Below are 15,752 nucleotides of genomic sequence, written 5' to 3'. Positions count from 1 at the left end.
GGACTTCCCAAGCACTTAGTACAGTGCTCTGTGCACAGTAAGCGCTCAATAAATATGATTGAATGAATGAGTGAATCAGAATAAATAGAATTATAGCTATATCAGAAAAAGCCTGGGACTCAGGAGGCAGAGGACCGGCCTTCTAATCCCAGATCTGCCATTTGTCTGCTGGGTGGCCTTGGGCAAGTCGCTTCACTTTTCTGTGCCTCAGTTACCTCATCTGCAAAATGGGGATTCCATTCTGATCTCCCTCCCATGTAGACTGTGAGCGCCGTGTGGGATCTGATCATTTTCTATGAGAAGCCGTGTTAATAATAATAATAATAATGGTAGCATTTGTTAAGCACTTACTATGTCCAAAGCACTGTTCTAAGCGCTGGGGGTGATACAAGGTGATCAGGTTGTCCCACGGGGGGCTCATAGTCTTCATCCCCATTTTACAGGTGAGGGAACTGAGGCTCAGAGAAGTTAAGTGACTTGTCCAGGGTGTTGCTTGGTGGATTGCACATGAGCCCAGGAGCTAGAAGGACCTGGGTTCTAATCCCAGCTCTGCCACGTGTCTGCTGTGTGACCTCGGGCAAGCCACTTAACTTCTCTGTGCCTCAGTCACCTCATCAGTAAAATGGGGATTAAGACCGTGAGCCCTGTGTGGGACAGGGACTGTATCCAACCTGATTACAGTGCCCTGCACACAGTAAGCGCTCAATAAATACGATTGAATGAATGAATTGAATGATTAGCTTGTATCCACCCCAGCGCTTAGTACAGTGCCTGGCACATAGTAAGGGCATAACATCTCCCCCTTCTAGACTGTGAGCCCACTGTTGGGCAGGGACCGTCTCTAGATGTTGCCAACTTGGACTTCCCACGCGCTTAGTACAGTGCTCTGCACACAGTAAGCGCTCAATACAGTGCTCTGCACACGGTAAGCGCTCAATACAGTGCTCTGCACACAGTAAGCACTCAATAAATATGACTGAATGAATGAATGAATGAACGTACCCAGTGTGGCTCAGTGGAAAGAGCGCGGGCTTCGGAGTCAGAGGTCATGGCTTCAAACCCCGGCTCTGCCAATTGTCAGCTGTGTGACTGTGGGCCAGTCACTTCTCTTCTCTGTGCCTCAGTGACCTCATCTGTAAAATGGGGATTAATCAATCAATCGTATTTATTGAGCACTTACTGTGTGCAGAGCACTGTACTAAGCGCTTGGGAAGTACAAGTTGGCAACATATAGAGACAGTCAATCAATCAATCAATCAATCAATCGTATTTATTGAGTGCTTACTGTGTGCGGAGCACTGTACTAAGCGCTTGGGAAGTCCAAGTTGGCAGCATCTAGAGACGGTCCCTACCCAACAGCGGGCTCACAGTCTAGAAGGGGGAGACAGACAACAAAACCAAACATATTAACAAAAGAAAATAAATAGAATAGATATGTACAAGTAAAATAGAGTAATAAGTATGTACAAACATATATACATATATACAGGTGCTGTGGGGAAGGGAAGGAGGTAAGATGGTGGGGATTAATCAATCAATCAATCAATCAATCGTATTTATTGAGCGCTTACTGTGTGCAGAGCACTGTACTAAGTGCTTGGGAAGTCCAAGTCGGCAACATATAGAGACAGTCCCTACCCAACAGTGGGCTCACAGTCTAAAAGGGGGAGACAGAGAACAAAACCAAACATACTAACAAAAGAAAATAAATAGAATAGATATGTACAAGTAAAATAGAGTAATAAATATGTACAAACATATATACATATATACAGGTGCTGTGGGGAAGGGAAGGAGGTAAGATGGTGGGGATTAATCAATCAATCAATCGTATTTATTGAGCGCTTACTGTGTGCAGAGCACTGTACTAAGCGCTTGGGAAGTCCAAGTTGGCAACATATAGAGACAGGCCCCACCCAACAGTGGGCTCACGGTCTAAAAGGGGGAGACAGAGAACAAAACCAAACAGACTAACAAAATAAAATAAATAGAATAGATATGTACAAGTAAAATAAATAAATAGAGTAATATGTACAAACAAATATACATATATCCAGGAGCTGTGGGGAAGGGAAGGAGGTAAGATGGGGGGGATGGAGAGGGGGACAAGGGGGAGAGGAAGGAAGGGGCTCAGTGTGGGAAGGCCTCCTGGAGGAGGTGAGCTCTCAGTTGGGCCTTGAAGGGAGGAAGAGAGCTAGCTGGGCGGATGGGCAGAGGGATTGGGGGCATTCCAGGCCCGGATTAAGACTGCGCGCCCCCCATGGGACCACCTGATCTGCTTGTAACCTCCCCAGCGCTTAGAACAGTGCTTTGCACATAGTCAGTGCTTAATAAATGCTATTATTATCATTACTATACCTTTTTTTTTTTAAAAAAAGAGGTCTTTCCAGGGGTATCTCCCTTGCCCATCAGAGTTGGGGGGAGGGAAAGAGGAAGGGCGAGGGGGCAGGAGGAGGATTGACAAGAGCTGCCCGTCACCAGGTACCGCCGACCGGTTCTGCTACGAGCGGCTGAACGTGGAGGGCACCGAGCGGGGCAACTGCGGGCGGAAGGGATCCAGCTGGGTCCAGTGTAATAAGCAGTGAGTACGGCCGGACGGCCGCTGGACGGCCGGGGGTGGGCCCGGAGGGAAGGGGGGACGGTGGGAGGGAGTCCCGATTAGGCCTGGGTCCTGCTCCCGGCCCAGCCCAATCAATCAATCAATCAATCGTATTTATTGAGCGCTGACTGTGCGCAGAGCACTGGACTAAGTGTTTGGGAAGTCCAAGTTGGCAACATAGAAAGACAGGCCCTACCCAACAGCGGGCTTCCAGGCGCAGTTGGGGACCATCCCAATCCCACCCAGCCCTGGTCCCAAAAAGCTGGGTGGATCCCGGGATGGCCTGGACGCCGGCGGCCGTGAGCACGTGCTGTAGTGGCCGGTCGGACGGGAGCGAACGCCCTCTGAACTGCCCTTCCCAGCATTCGGTCACTTAGTCGTATTTATTGAGCGCTGACTGTGTGCAGAGCACTGGACTAAGCGCTTGGGAAGTCCAAGGTGGCAGCATCTAGAGACGGTCCCTACCCGACAGCGGGCTCGCAGTCGAGAAGGGGGAGACAGAGAACAAAACCAAACATATTAACAAAATCAAATAAATAGACTAAATATGTACAAATAAAATAGAGTAATAAATACGTACAAACATATATACGTATATACAGCAGCCCTCGAGGGAGCTGCGTATGTCCCTCAGTATCCCCTGCCACGCTTCCTGTGAAGTGTTCTTGAGAAGCAGCGTGGCTCAGTGGAAAGAGCACGGGCCCGGGAGCCGGGGGTCATGGGTTCTAATCCCGTCTCCACCACTTCTCAGCTGTGTGACCTTGGGCAAGTCACTTAACATCTCTGGGCCCCAGTTACCTTATTTGTAAAATGGGGATTAAGACTGTGAGCCCCTCGTGGGACAACCTGATCACCTTGCATCCCCACCAGCGCTTAGAACAGTGCTTCGCACATAGTAAATGCTTAACAAATACCGTCATTATTATTATTATTATTATAAGTGTATTGGGCGAGCCTATTTTGAAGGGGTGGGCAGGACCTCAGCTTGATTCTTCCCCATCTTTGGGGAGCTTAGAGTCTCATGGAGAAGCAGCGTGGCTCAGTGGAAAGAGCCCGGGCTTTGGAGTCAGAGGTCATGGGTTTGAATAAATATGTATTTATTACTCCATTTATTTTATTTGTACATATTTATCCCATTTTTTTTATTTGGTTAATATGTTTTGTTTTGTTGTCTGTCTCCCCCTTCTAGACTGTGAGCCCGCTGTTGGGTAGGGACCGTCTCTAGATGTTGCCAACTTGGACTTCCCAAGCGCTTAGTACAGTGCTCTGCACACAGTAAGTGCTCAATCAATACGATTGATGATGATGATAAATACGACTGAATGAATGAATGAATCCCAACTCCACCACATGTCTGCTGTGTGACCTTGGGCAAGTCACTTAACTTCTCTGAGCCTCAGTTACCTCATCTGTAAAATGGGGATTAAGACTTTGAGCCCCACGTGGGACAACTTGAACACCTTGTATCCTCACCAGCACTTAGAACAGTGCTCTGCACATAGTAAGCGCTTAGCAAATGCCATTATTATTATTATTGTTATTATTATTATTATTATTATCCCCTGCAATGCTTCCTGTGAAGTGTATTGAGCGAGCCTATTTTGAGGGGGCGGGCAAGCCCTCAGCTTGATTCTCCCCCATCTTTGGGGAGCTTAGAGGCCCATGGAGAAGCAGCGTGGCTCAGTGGAAAGACTCCGGGCTTGGGAGTCAAAGGTCATGGGTTCAAATCCAGGCTCCGCCACTTGTCAGCTGGGTGACTAAGTCACTTCATTCATTCATTCATTCAATCAATCATATTTATTGAGCGCTTCCTGTGTGCAGAGCACTGTACTAAGCGCTTGGGAAGTACCAGTTGGCAACATATGGAGACGGTCCCTACCCAACAGCGGGCTCACAGTCTAGACTTCACTTCTCTGGGCCTCAGTTCCCTCATCTGGAAAACGGGGATGAAGAATGTGAGCCCCCCCGTGGGACAACCCCATCGCCTTGTAACCTCCCCAGCGCTTAGAACAGTGCTTTGCACATAGTAAGCGCTTAATAAATGCCATCATTATTATTATTATTATGGAGAGGCACACCGACAAACTACTAAATGTGGTCGCTGAGAATAGAAAATGGACATGAATGGTTTGACCACAAAGAGATTCCCACGTGAAAGGGCGGCGTGGCCTAGTGGTTAGAGCACAGACCTGGGATTCAGAAGGGTCTGTGTTCTAATTCCGGCTCCGCTACTTGTCCGCTGTGTGATCTTACGCCAGTCGCTTCACTTCTCTGTGCCTCAGTTATCTCGTCAGGAAAATGGGGGTTAAGACTGTGAACCCCATGTGGGGCGTGGATTGGATTCATTCATTCATTCAATCATATTTATTGAGCGCTTACTGTGTGCAGAGCACTGGACTAAGTGCTTGGGAAGGAGAAGTTGGCAACATATAGAGACGGTCCCTACCCAACAGCGGGCTCACAGGCTAGAACTAGACAGGATCCAACCTATCTTGTATCTACCCCAAGTGCTTAGTACCGAGGCTGGCGCGTAGTAAGTGCTTTAAACCAATACCGTAGATATAAAAAAAGAAAGAGCCGAGGGACTGAGAGGTGGCAGGTGGGGGAGATGGAGGCTGATCCTGGAAGGCTTCTTGGAGGAGGCGACCTTTAGGAAGCTTTGTCGGCGGGTGTGGGGGGAGCTTTGGTCCTTGAAGCAGCGTGGCTCAGTGGAAAGAGCATGACTTTGGAGTCAGAGGCCGTGGGTTCAAATCCCGGCTCCGCCACTCATCACCTGTATGACTTTGGGCAAGTCACTTCATTTCCCTGGGCCTCAGTTCCCTCATCTGTCCAATGGGGATGAAGACTGTGAGCCCCTCGTGGGACAACCTGATTACCCTGTATATATATATATATATATATATATATATATATATATATATATGTACACATATATATATGTGTGTGTGTGTATACATATATATATATATATGTTTGTACATGTTTATTACTCTATTTATTTATTTATTTTACTTGTACATATCTATTCTATTTATTTTATTTTGTTAGTACGTTTGATTTTGTTCTCTGTCTCCCCCTTTTAGACTGTGAGCCCACTGTTGGGTAGGGACTGTCTCTAGATGTTGCTAACTTGTACTTCCCAAGCACTTAGTACAGTGCTCTGCACACAGTAAGCGCTTAATAAATACGATTGATTGATTGATTACCCTGTATCTACCCCAGCGCATAGAACAGTGCTTTGCACATAGTAAGCGCTTAACAAATACCAACATTATTATTATTATTATTATTATTAGGGTACGGAATTGGACCCAGTCAGCCTGAGGCCCTGCTGACCGCTGAGTGACGATGATGATGGCATTTATTAAGCTTTTACTATGTGCAAAGCACTGTTCTAAACGCTGGGGAGGTAACAAGGTGATCAGGTTGTCCCACATTTGGGCTCACAGTCTTCACCCCCATTTTCCAGATGAGGGAACTGAGGCACAGAGAAGTGAAGTGACTTGCCCAAGGTCACACAGCAGGGACTGTCTCTATATGTTGCCAACTTGGACTTCCCAAGCGCTTAGTCCGGTGCTCTGCACACAGTAAGCGCTCAATAAATACGATCGATTGATTGATTGATTGACAATTGGCGGAGCCGGGATTTGAACCCACGACCCCCGACTCCAAAGCCCGGGCTCTTTCCACTGAGCCACGCTGCTTCTCTTGTGGGCGGGGTTCTGGCGGAAAATCCTCAAGCCCCTCGTGCCCCAGCCGCTCTGCCAGGGCGGGAGGGCGCGGTGGGGTGGAGGAATGGCCGGCTCCCCTTCCCGAGGGCCGGGGCCGATTCCTCCCTCCGTCCGACAGGGACGTGCTCTGCGGCTTCCTCCTCTGCGTCAACATCTCGGGGACCCCCAAGCTCGGGGACTTGAGCGGGGACATCAACAGCTTCACGTTTTACCACCAGAGCAAGGAACTGGACTGCAGGTGCCCGCCGCGGGCCGGGGAGGGTGCCAACCCAGGCCCCGGGCGACCCGGACCCCCGAGGGGCGGGATGGCGGGGGTCCCGGGTCGGGGATCCTTCCCGCTCCTCCGGCCCCGGGAAAGGTCAAGGGTCGGAGGCCGAGGCCCGTTCCCCTCCGTCTCCCCCGCAGAGGGGGGCACGTGCAGCTGGTGGACGGCTCGGACCTGAGCTACGTGGAGGACGGGACGCCCTGCGGCCCCAACATGCTCTGCCTGGATCACCGCTGCCTGCCGGCCTCCGCCTTCAACTTCAGCTCCTGCCCCGGAAGCTGGGACCGAAAGATCTGCTTCGACCACGGGGTAGGCCCCGGCCCCTTCCGGACGGCTCCCCTCCCTCCAAATCCAACTGGGAATTGCTCCAGCGCCTAGTACAGTACTTTGCACCCGGTGAACGCTCGATAGGTCCGGTGACTTGAGTTGGATCCGGAGCCGCCGGGACGCCGGGTCGGGGGGCAACCCTCGGCCCGGTCCGGCCTCGCGGCCTCACCCCCGCGACCCTCGGCTCCAGGTCTGCAGCAACGAAGGCAAATGCATCTGCCACCCGGACTGGACGGGCAAGGACTGCAGCGTCTACGACCCCCTGCCCGCCCCCCAGCCCACGGGCGAGACGGAGCGCTACAAGGGTACGTGTGGCCGCCCCCTCCTCTCGCGCCCGCCCCGCGCCCCCTGCCCCCTGCCAGTTCTGACCCGGCTCGTCCTCAGGGCCCAGCGGCACCAACATCATCATCGGCTCCATCGCCGGGGCGGTGCTGGTGGCGGCCATCGTGCTGGGCGGCACCGGTTGGGGATTCAAGTAAGCACCTCGCCCTCCCCGCTCTGGCCGTCGGGGCGAGTCCCCAGGGTGGTCCCGGGCCGGGGGGGGCGCGGAGAGGTGGGGAGTGGGGTTCAAGATCAGCCGTCCCCTCCCCTGGCCGCTCCGCGCGCCGGGCCCGGCTCCGCAACCCTCCGGGCCCCGGGTGGGAACGGAAGCCTGCTCTCCCCCCCGGTTTTAAAACCCGGTCTTTCCCCTCCGTCCCCGTCTCCTGCCTGGGTTCCCTCAGGAATATTCGGCGCGGCAGGTATGACCCGACCCAACAGGGGACAGTGTGACCCCTCCGCCTCCATCGTGTCCATCCCACCTGCCCATCCCTCGCCGTCTGCGTCCCATCCATCCTCCCCGAGTGGGCCGGAGGGAGGGGTCCCGGCCCGGGCCCACCTCCGGCGTCCTCCACCGCGGGGGCACCTCCCCAACTCCTCCATCCCTGGTCCCCCTCTAGGTCTTTCCCTGACCTCCCGACTGGAGGCCGAAGCTCCCCGCGTCACCCCCAAAGCCCCCCATACCGTCCCCGAGACCCCCCAGGCCTCCCCCGAGGCCTGTCCATCCGCGTCGTCTCCATCCCATCGCATTCGATGTCATCCCCGTTGTCCACACTCTGGTTCTGGGCCTGCTTCCGCTCCCAGCCCCTGCCCCGGTGGAGGGGGCGTTGGGGGGGGGGGTCCCGTCGCCCCCTTCCCCTCCCGCGGTCCGTCGCCTGAGCCCCTCTCTCTGTTCCAGGTCTGGTGGTGCCTAGGCCCCTCTCCCCAACCCGCCCTTCCTGTGCCCACTGGCTACACTCTCAGGGGCAAAGGACCCTCCCCCCATCGCCCGGCACTGAGGGGCCACAAGCAAGTCTTCCGGGGGCCACGGGGCCAGAGTCACGGGAGGGACCCCAGCGTGGTGACTCAGGGGCTCCGGCCCGCCCCCACCCCCACCGTGCACTGCCAGAGGTGCTCCGGACGGGAGGACCCTCGCCCCCTTCCCCGGCCCCAGCCCCAGCCCCACATCCACCTCGGCCCAGCCCCGAACTCTTCCCTCCCCATCCCTGGCAGCCATGGCCTGGGACTTGGCCAGAGTCCGGGCTCTGCGCCAGATAGTACCAGCGGGCAGGGGGTGAGGGGAGGCAGCCCCTCTGCCAGCCTCTTGCAGCCCCACTTTGGCCCTGGCACGGGCCCGGTCTCACCCTCAACGCGGCCCTCAAGAGGAACAGAACCACTGCGGGAGCCGGCCTTGGAGAGGTGGCAGGACGTCGACCCCGGCCCCGTCCGGTGCCCGCCTCCCGCCTCTGCACCGTGCTGCTATCGGGGGCATCGGCTCCGGCCCGGCCCAGGCCCCGTTCCCCGTACTGGCCGCCCAAGTTGGACTGAGCGGCGGGATGGATCGGAGCTGGGCCGGCCTGGGCCCGTGAAGCCGGGGCCGCCGGGGCCTGGACTGGGAGAGGCAGAGCGCTGCTACTGGGAGCCCCCAAACCCTGATTAACCACCCCCTGCCCCATCCCAAACGTTCAAATTGAGCAGCACCCCGATCTGGGGATGCTCCCAAGGGAACTGGGGATCCCGGCTTGCACTGGGGACGGGGATGGGGAGCTGCCCTCTGAGGGAGAGGCTACGGGGGGGCTCTGACCAAGGGGAAGAATGTAGGGGTGGGGTGGGATCTGGCCCTGGAGGCTGATCGTACCCCCTTTTCCGCACGGTTGAGGGGCCAGACTGCTTTCCCAGAAGCCTCCAATTCCGTCTCCCGGCCTCAGGGCTGAAGAGGAGCCAAACCCACGGCTTCTCCCAGCGGGAAGGGGCCCTCAGCTCTCCCCACCGTTGTGGGGGGGCGGTGAGGAGGGTGAGTGGTAAAGGTGGGGGCCCCACCTGGGTTGGGATCTCCCGGATTTTCCGAGCCGGGAAAATCCCCCCACCCCGGGACCGGAGGTCAACGTCCGGGTCTCGAGGGTCTCTGCTGGGCAGGCCGAGTGGGATCCGGTCACTCGTCGCCTGTCCGGGGCACAACTGGATTCTCGGGGCGGGTCCAGTCTCCCCGCGGGCCGGGAGCGGCGGGGTGGTCCGGGGTAGGGGTGGGTGGTCCTGGGCTCTGGGGCAGTTTGAGGGCATCACCAAGGTAACGGTTGACCCCACTGGGGGGGTCACCTCTTCTCACCATCCCCAAACCCAGCTCTTGAAGGGCAGCTGGGCCCCTCCACCCGCCCACCCACCCTTCCAGGGCAAAGGGATTCTGCGCTGGGGCAGCGATGCCTTATCTAGACACTTGTGTGTGTGTGTACACGTGTGAACACGCCTGCACGAGTGTATGCAGCTGCACAGCGTGAGTACCCCTGTGCTCACATGTACGCACGTGTGCGCGTTTGGCGACCGGCTGGTGTGGCCCCCGGCCTGTTGGGAGCCTCTCACTGTTTCGGCATCACACCTCTCGTCTAGATTTCTGCAGCTGCTGCCAACTGCCCTCAAAGCCCCTGTAAATACACTGGGGGACGGGGTGGGGAGGGTGGGGGGCTCAGGATTAGGAATTAAAGACCCCAGGGGGCTTCCAATGGGCCCACGGGTTCGCCCAAGCCTGTCTGCTGCCTGCTTATTTCGGCCTCACAACTTTGTCACGCCTGTGTACCCCCTTTCCCCCATCAATCAATCAATCAATCAATCGTATTTATTGAGCGCTTACTATGTGCAGAGCACTGTACTAAGCGCTTGGGAAGTACAAATTGGCAACACATAGAGGCAGTCCCTACCCAACAGTGGGCTCACAGTCTAAAAGGGGGAGACAGAGAACAGAACCAAACATACCAACAAAATAAAATAAATAGGATAGAAATGTAAAAGTAAAATAAATAAATAAATAAATAAATAAATAGAGTAATAAATATGTACAACCATATATACATATATACAGGTGCTGTGGGGAAGGGAAGGAAGTAAGATGGGGGGATGGAGAGGGGGGGCCATCATCCAGGCCAACTTCCTTCCCCCACTGCCCGGCGGGTGGGAGGGCAATAATAATGGGATTTTTTAAGCGCTTACTACGTGCCAAGCTCTCGGGAGAGTACGGTTGGTAGGCGCAATCCCTCCTCCTGACTTCCTGGAGGAGGCATCCCGGCCCCTGCCCTTCAGCCTGATGGGGCAAGTAACGCAGCGTGGCGCGGTGGACAGAGCAAAGACGTGGGAGTCCAAAGGTCGTGGGTTCTAATCATCATCATCATCATCATCGATCGTATTTATTGAGCGCTTACTATGTGCAGAGCACTGTACTAAGCGCTTGGGAAGTACAAATTGGCAACATATAGAGACAGTCCCTACCCACCAGTGGGCTCACAGTCTAAAAGGGGGAGACAGAGAACAAAACCAAACATACTAACAAAATAAAACAAATCCCATGCTGCATTTGCAGAGTGCGACGTGATAATGATAACGGTAATAATGATGGCATTTATTAAGCGCTTACTATGTGCAAAGCGCTGTTCTAAGCGCTGGGGAGGTTACGAGGTGAGAGAGGTCAGCCTTGGGCCTCTTCGGAAAGCGGGCGGACACCCAAAATCATAAGAGGTTTTCTCCCCCTTCTAGACTGTGAGCCCGCTGTGGGGTAGGGACCGTCTCTATATGTTGCCAACTTGTACTTCCCAAGCGCTTAGTACAGTGCTCTGCACACAGTAAGTGCTCAATAAATACGATTGAATGAATGAATGAATGAAAGAAGCAGATGTCTCACTGGGTGGCATTCCTGCCCCTCTCTAATAAGATTTCTGGCGGGCCCTGCACAGGATGGCTTAACTGCCATAATCGCACTCGCCTCTGGCCTGGAGAGAATAATAATAATAATTATAATAATAATAATGTTATTTGTTAAGTATTTACTATGTGCCCAGCACCGTTCCTAAGCCCTGAGGGAGGTTACAAGGTGGTCAGGTTGGCCCACGGGGGGCTCACAGTCTTCATCCCCATTTTACAGATGAGGTCACTGAGGCCCAGAGAATAATAATAATGATGGCATTTATTAAGCGCTTACTATGCGCAAAGCACTGTTCTGCTGGGGAAGTTACAAGGCAATCAGGTTGTCCCACAGGTGGCTCACAGTCTTCATCCCCATTTTCCAGATGAGGTAACTGAGGCCCAGAGAAGTGAAGTGACTTGTCCAGAGTCACACAGCTGACAGTTGGCGGAGCTGGGATTTGAACCCATGACCTCTGACTCCAAAGCCTGGGCTCTTTCCACTGAGCCACGCTGCTTCTCTATTTGTTCTTCTATTTGTTATAGAAGCAGACTCGAGAGAGGCTAGAAGGGGGGAAACAGACATCAAAACAAGTAAACGGGCATCAACAGCATCAGTATAAATAAATGGAATCATTCATTCATTCAGTCGTATTGACTGAGCGCTTACTGTGTGCAGATCCCTGTACTAAGCGCTTGGAAAGTATAATTCAGCAACCAATAGAGACAATCCCTCCAGTCCAGCACTTAGCGCTCAAGAAGTACTGAACAAATAGTTATAGTTTAATAGTTTAAATGGCTAAGCAGCGTGGCTCAGTGGAAAGAGCCCGGGCTTTGGAGCCAGAGGTCACGGGTTTGAATCCCGACTCCACCACCTGTCTGCTGTGTGACCTTTTGCAAGTCACTTCACTTCTCCGAGCCTCAGTTCCCTCATCTGTAAAATGGGGATGATGACCGTGAGCCCCACGTGGGACAACTTGATCACCTTGTATCCCCCCCCCCAGCGCTTAGAACAGTGCTCTGCACATAGTAAGCGCTTAACAAATGCCATTATTATTATAATTATTATAATTATTTAAAATTAAAGAGCTTCTATCGAGGCAGGAACCGCTGTCCCCTGCCCGGTATCCCCCTGTCCCCCTTCCCTTTCTCTCTGCTCCTGGGCACCCACCGAAGGGGCCAGAGGCCAATCAGTTTCCTCCCAAGTTTTGACCCGCTGCTAACCTCTCTGCAATCCATCAATTGTATTTATTGAGCGCTTACTGTGTGCAGAGCGCTGTACTAAGCGCTTGGGAAGTCCAAGTTGGCAACATTTAGAGACGGTCCCTACCCAACAGCGGGCTCACGGCCTAGAAGGGGCCCCATCTGACATCCGACATCCTCCCTGCTACTCAAGAGCTGCTGTCATGTCCACTTGGGTTTAAAAATAAAATTCCGCGTGCCACGGGCTGAACGGCCGTTTCCCAGCGCTCCAGACTGACCCTTCCTCCCAGAAGGCCAGAGAGGGGTAGGAATGTCCCAGCCCATTTTGGGGGGGCCCAACCGGAGGCGGGAGGGCCGGACTTTGGGGCAGTGTTGGGTTAGGCCGAACTGAGGGGACCGGGCCTACCAGGGGCGACGCCAGGCCCTTCGCCGGCCAGGACGAGGCCACCGGGCCGGCTCTGGCTACCAATCAATCAATCAATCAATCAATCAATTGTATTTATTGAGCACTTACTATGTGCAGAGCACTGTACTAAGCGCTTGGGAAGTACAAATTGGCAACACATAGAGACAGTCCCTACCCAACAGTGGGCTCACAGTCTAAAAGGGGGAGACAGAGAATAAAACCAAACATACTAACAAAATAAAATAAATAGGATAGATATGTACAAGTAAAATAAATAAATAAATAAATAAATAAATAGAGTAAATTATTACTCTATTTACTGGAGTAAAATAAATTTACTGGAGTAATTAGTGTAATTAGTGGAGTGGAGTATATTTATTCCATTAGAGTGGAATAAATATTCCACTGTCTCCCCCTTTTAGACTGTGAGCCCACTGTTGGGTAGGGACTGCCTCTATATGTTGCCAACTTGGACTTCCCAAGCGCTTAGTACAGTGCTCTGCACACAGTAAGCGCTCAATAAATACGATTGATTGATTGATTGATTGATTGATTCCCAGCTATTCCCCCAGGGAAGAGGTCAGCGAAGGAGCAGGGGCAGGGATTTTGCGGGGATGGGGACCGGGAAAGGCCGCACTTGAGTCTCTGAGAGGAATAAGGTTGGTAGCCGGGGCCAAACCGTGGGGCTTGATGCCCTGGAGGAAGTGGGGAAGGGGGCTCTAATCCTGCTCCGCCACTTCATCATCATCAATCGTATTTATTGAGCGCTTACTATGTGCAGAGCACTGTACTAAGCGTTTGGGAAGTACAAATTGGCAACATATAGAGACAGTCCCTACCCAACAGTGGGCTCACTTGTCAGCTGTGTGACTTTGGGCAAGTCACATCACTTCTCTGGGCCTCAGTTACCTCATCTGCAAAATGGGGAATAATAATAATGGCATTTATTAAGTGCTTACTCTGTGCAAGACATTCATTCAATCGTATTTATTGAGTGCTTACAGTGTGCAGAGCACTGAACTAAGCGCTTGGGAAGTCCAAGTTGGCAACATATAGAGACGGTCCCTACCCAACAGTGGGCTCACAGTCTTGAAGGACTGTTCTGAGCGCTGGGGAGGTTACAAGGTGATCAGGGTGTCCCACATGGGGCTCACAGTCCTAATCCCCATTTTACAGATGAGGGAACTGAGGGCCAGAGAAGTGAAGTGACTTGCCCAAAGTCTCACAGCTGACAAGTGGCAGAGCCGGGATTTGAACCCATGACCTCTGACTCCAAAGCCCGGGCTTTTGTCCACTGAGCCACACTGCTTCTCTAATCTCTTGATGCCCTGGAGGAAGTGGGGAAGTGGGGAAGGGGGCTCAGAGGTCTTGGGTTCTAATCCTGGCTCCGCCACTTGTCAGCTGTGTGACTTTGGGCAAGTCACTTCACTTCTCTGGGTCTCAGTTACCTCATCTGTAAAATGGGGATTAATAACAATAATAATAATAATAATAATAATAGCATTTATTAAGCACTTACTATGCGCAAGGCACTGTTCTAAGTGCTGGGGAGGATACGAGGTGTTCTCTGGGTCTCAGTTACCTCATCTGTAAAATGGGGATTAATAATAATAATAATAATAATAATAATAGCATTTATTAAGCACTTACTATGCGCAAGGCACTGTTCTAAGTGCTGGGGAGGATACGAGGTGATCAGGGAAGCAGCATGGCTCAGTGGAAAGAGCCCGGGCTTTGGAGTCAGAGATCATAGGTTCAAATCCCGGCTCTGCCAATTGTCAGCTGTGTGACTTTGGGTAAGTCACTTCACTTCTCTTTGCCTCAGTTCCCCCATCTGTAAAATGGGGATTGACTGTGAGCCCCCCGTGGGACAACCTGATCACCTTGTAACCTCCCCAGCGCTTAGAACAGTGCTTTGCACATAGTAAGCGCTTAATAAATGCCATTATTATCAGGTTGGCCCACGTGGGGCTCCCAGTCTTCATCCCCATTTTCCAGATGAGGGAGCTGAGGCCCAGAGAAGTGAAGTGACTTGCCCAAAGTCACACGGCTGACGAGTGGCGGAGCTGGGATTAGAACCCACGGCCTCTGGCTCCCAAGCCTGGGCTCTTTCCACTGAGCCACGCTGCTTCTCTGTACCCTTTAAGCACTTTGGCGTTCACCCCACCCCAAGTCCCACGCCATTTAGGTAGAACAGTGCTCAGCGCTTAGAACAGTGCTTTGCACATAGTAAGCGCTTAACAAATGCCATCATTATTATTTAGGTACCCATCCAAATGTAATTTCTTCCCATGTCTGTCTCCCCCTCTAGTCTATAAACTCTTCGTGGGCAAAGATCATGTCTACCAATTTTATTGTACTTTACTCTCCCAAGCACTTAGTTCATCATCAATCGTATTTATTGAGCACTTACTATGTGCAGAGCACTGTACTAAGCGCTTGGGAAGTACAACTTGGCAACATATAGAGACAGTCTCTACCCAACAGTGGGCTCACAGTCTAAAAGGGGGAGACGGAGAACAAAACCAAACATACTAACAAAATAAAATAAATAGAATAGATATGTACAAATAAAATAAATAAATAGAGTAATAAATATGTACAAACATATACACATATATACAGGTGCTGTGGGGAAGGGAAGGAGGTAAGATGGGGGGATGGAGAGGGGGATGGAGAGAGTTCAGTGCTCTGTACACAGAAAGCACTTGCTTTGCACATAGTAAGCACTTAATAAATGCCGTCATTATTATTATTATTATTAATAATAAATGCCACTCATTGATTGAGGCAGGAAACCCGGGTTTGAGTTCCAGCCTCGCCCCGGCCTTCTGTGTGACCTTAGGGAAAGTCGCTTAACCTCTCTGGGCTTCAGTTTCCTCACCTGTATCCTGGAGATACTAAGCGCTTAGTACAGTGCTCTGCACACAGTAAGCGCTCAATAAATACGATTGATGATGATAGATGGGGAGCCTCGGGTGGACAGGGATTGGGTCCAATCCCATACCTGTGAGTCGTCCCATGTTTACCTCATTTAAT

The 15,752-nt window shown here is 52.4% G+C and overlaps 1 protein-coding gene across 4 annotated transcripts in view; it reads left to right on the top strand.

Annotated features, from left to right (window-relative positions):
- ADAM11 (ADAM metallopeptidase domain 11) overlaps positions 1 to 8,247 on the top strand; it is a 59,670-nt gene extending 51,423 nt beyond the window's left edge. For 2 of the 4 annotated variants that reach the window (XM_038754437.1, XM_038754435.1), the window contains exons 21-26: positions 2,482 to 2,581; positions 6,449 to 6,568; positions 6,736 to 6,904; positions 7,113 to 7,227; positions 7,307 to 7,397; positions 7,645 to 8,126. In XM_038754437.1, coding sequence (XP_038610365.1) covers positions 2,482 to 2,581; positions 6,449 to 6,568; positions 6,736 to 6,904; positions 7,113 to 7,227; positions 7,307 to 7,397; positions 7,645 to 7,693 — 644 coding nt within the window. In that variant the 3' untranslated portion in view covers positions 7,694 to 8,126. The other 2 variants (XM_038754436.1, XM_038754438.1) reach the window with 2 other exon arrangements.
- Positions 8,248 to 15,752: the final 7,505 nt, after the last annotated feature.

Source organism: Tachyglossus aculeatus, chromosome 11 (genome assembly GCF_015852505.1).
Source record: "Tachyglossus aculeatus isolate mTacAcu1 chromosome 11, mTacAcu1.pri, whole genome shotgun sequence".
Taxonomy (NCBI): domain Eukaryota; kingdom Metazoa; phylum Chordata; class Mammalia; order Monotremata; family Tachyglossidae; genus Tachyglossus; species Tachyglossus aculeatus.
This window is presented reverse-complemented; position numbering and strand designations above follow the sequence as displayed.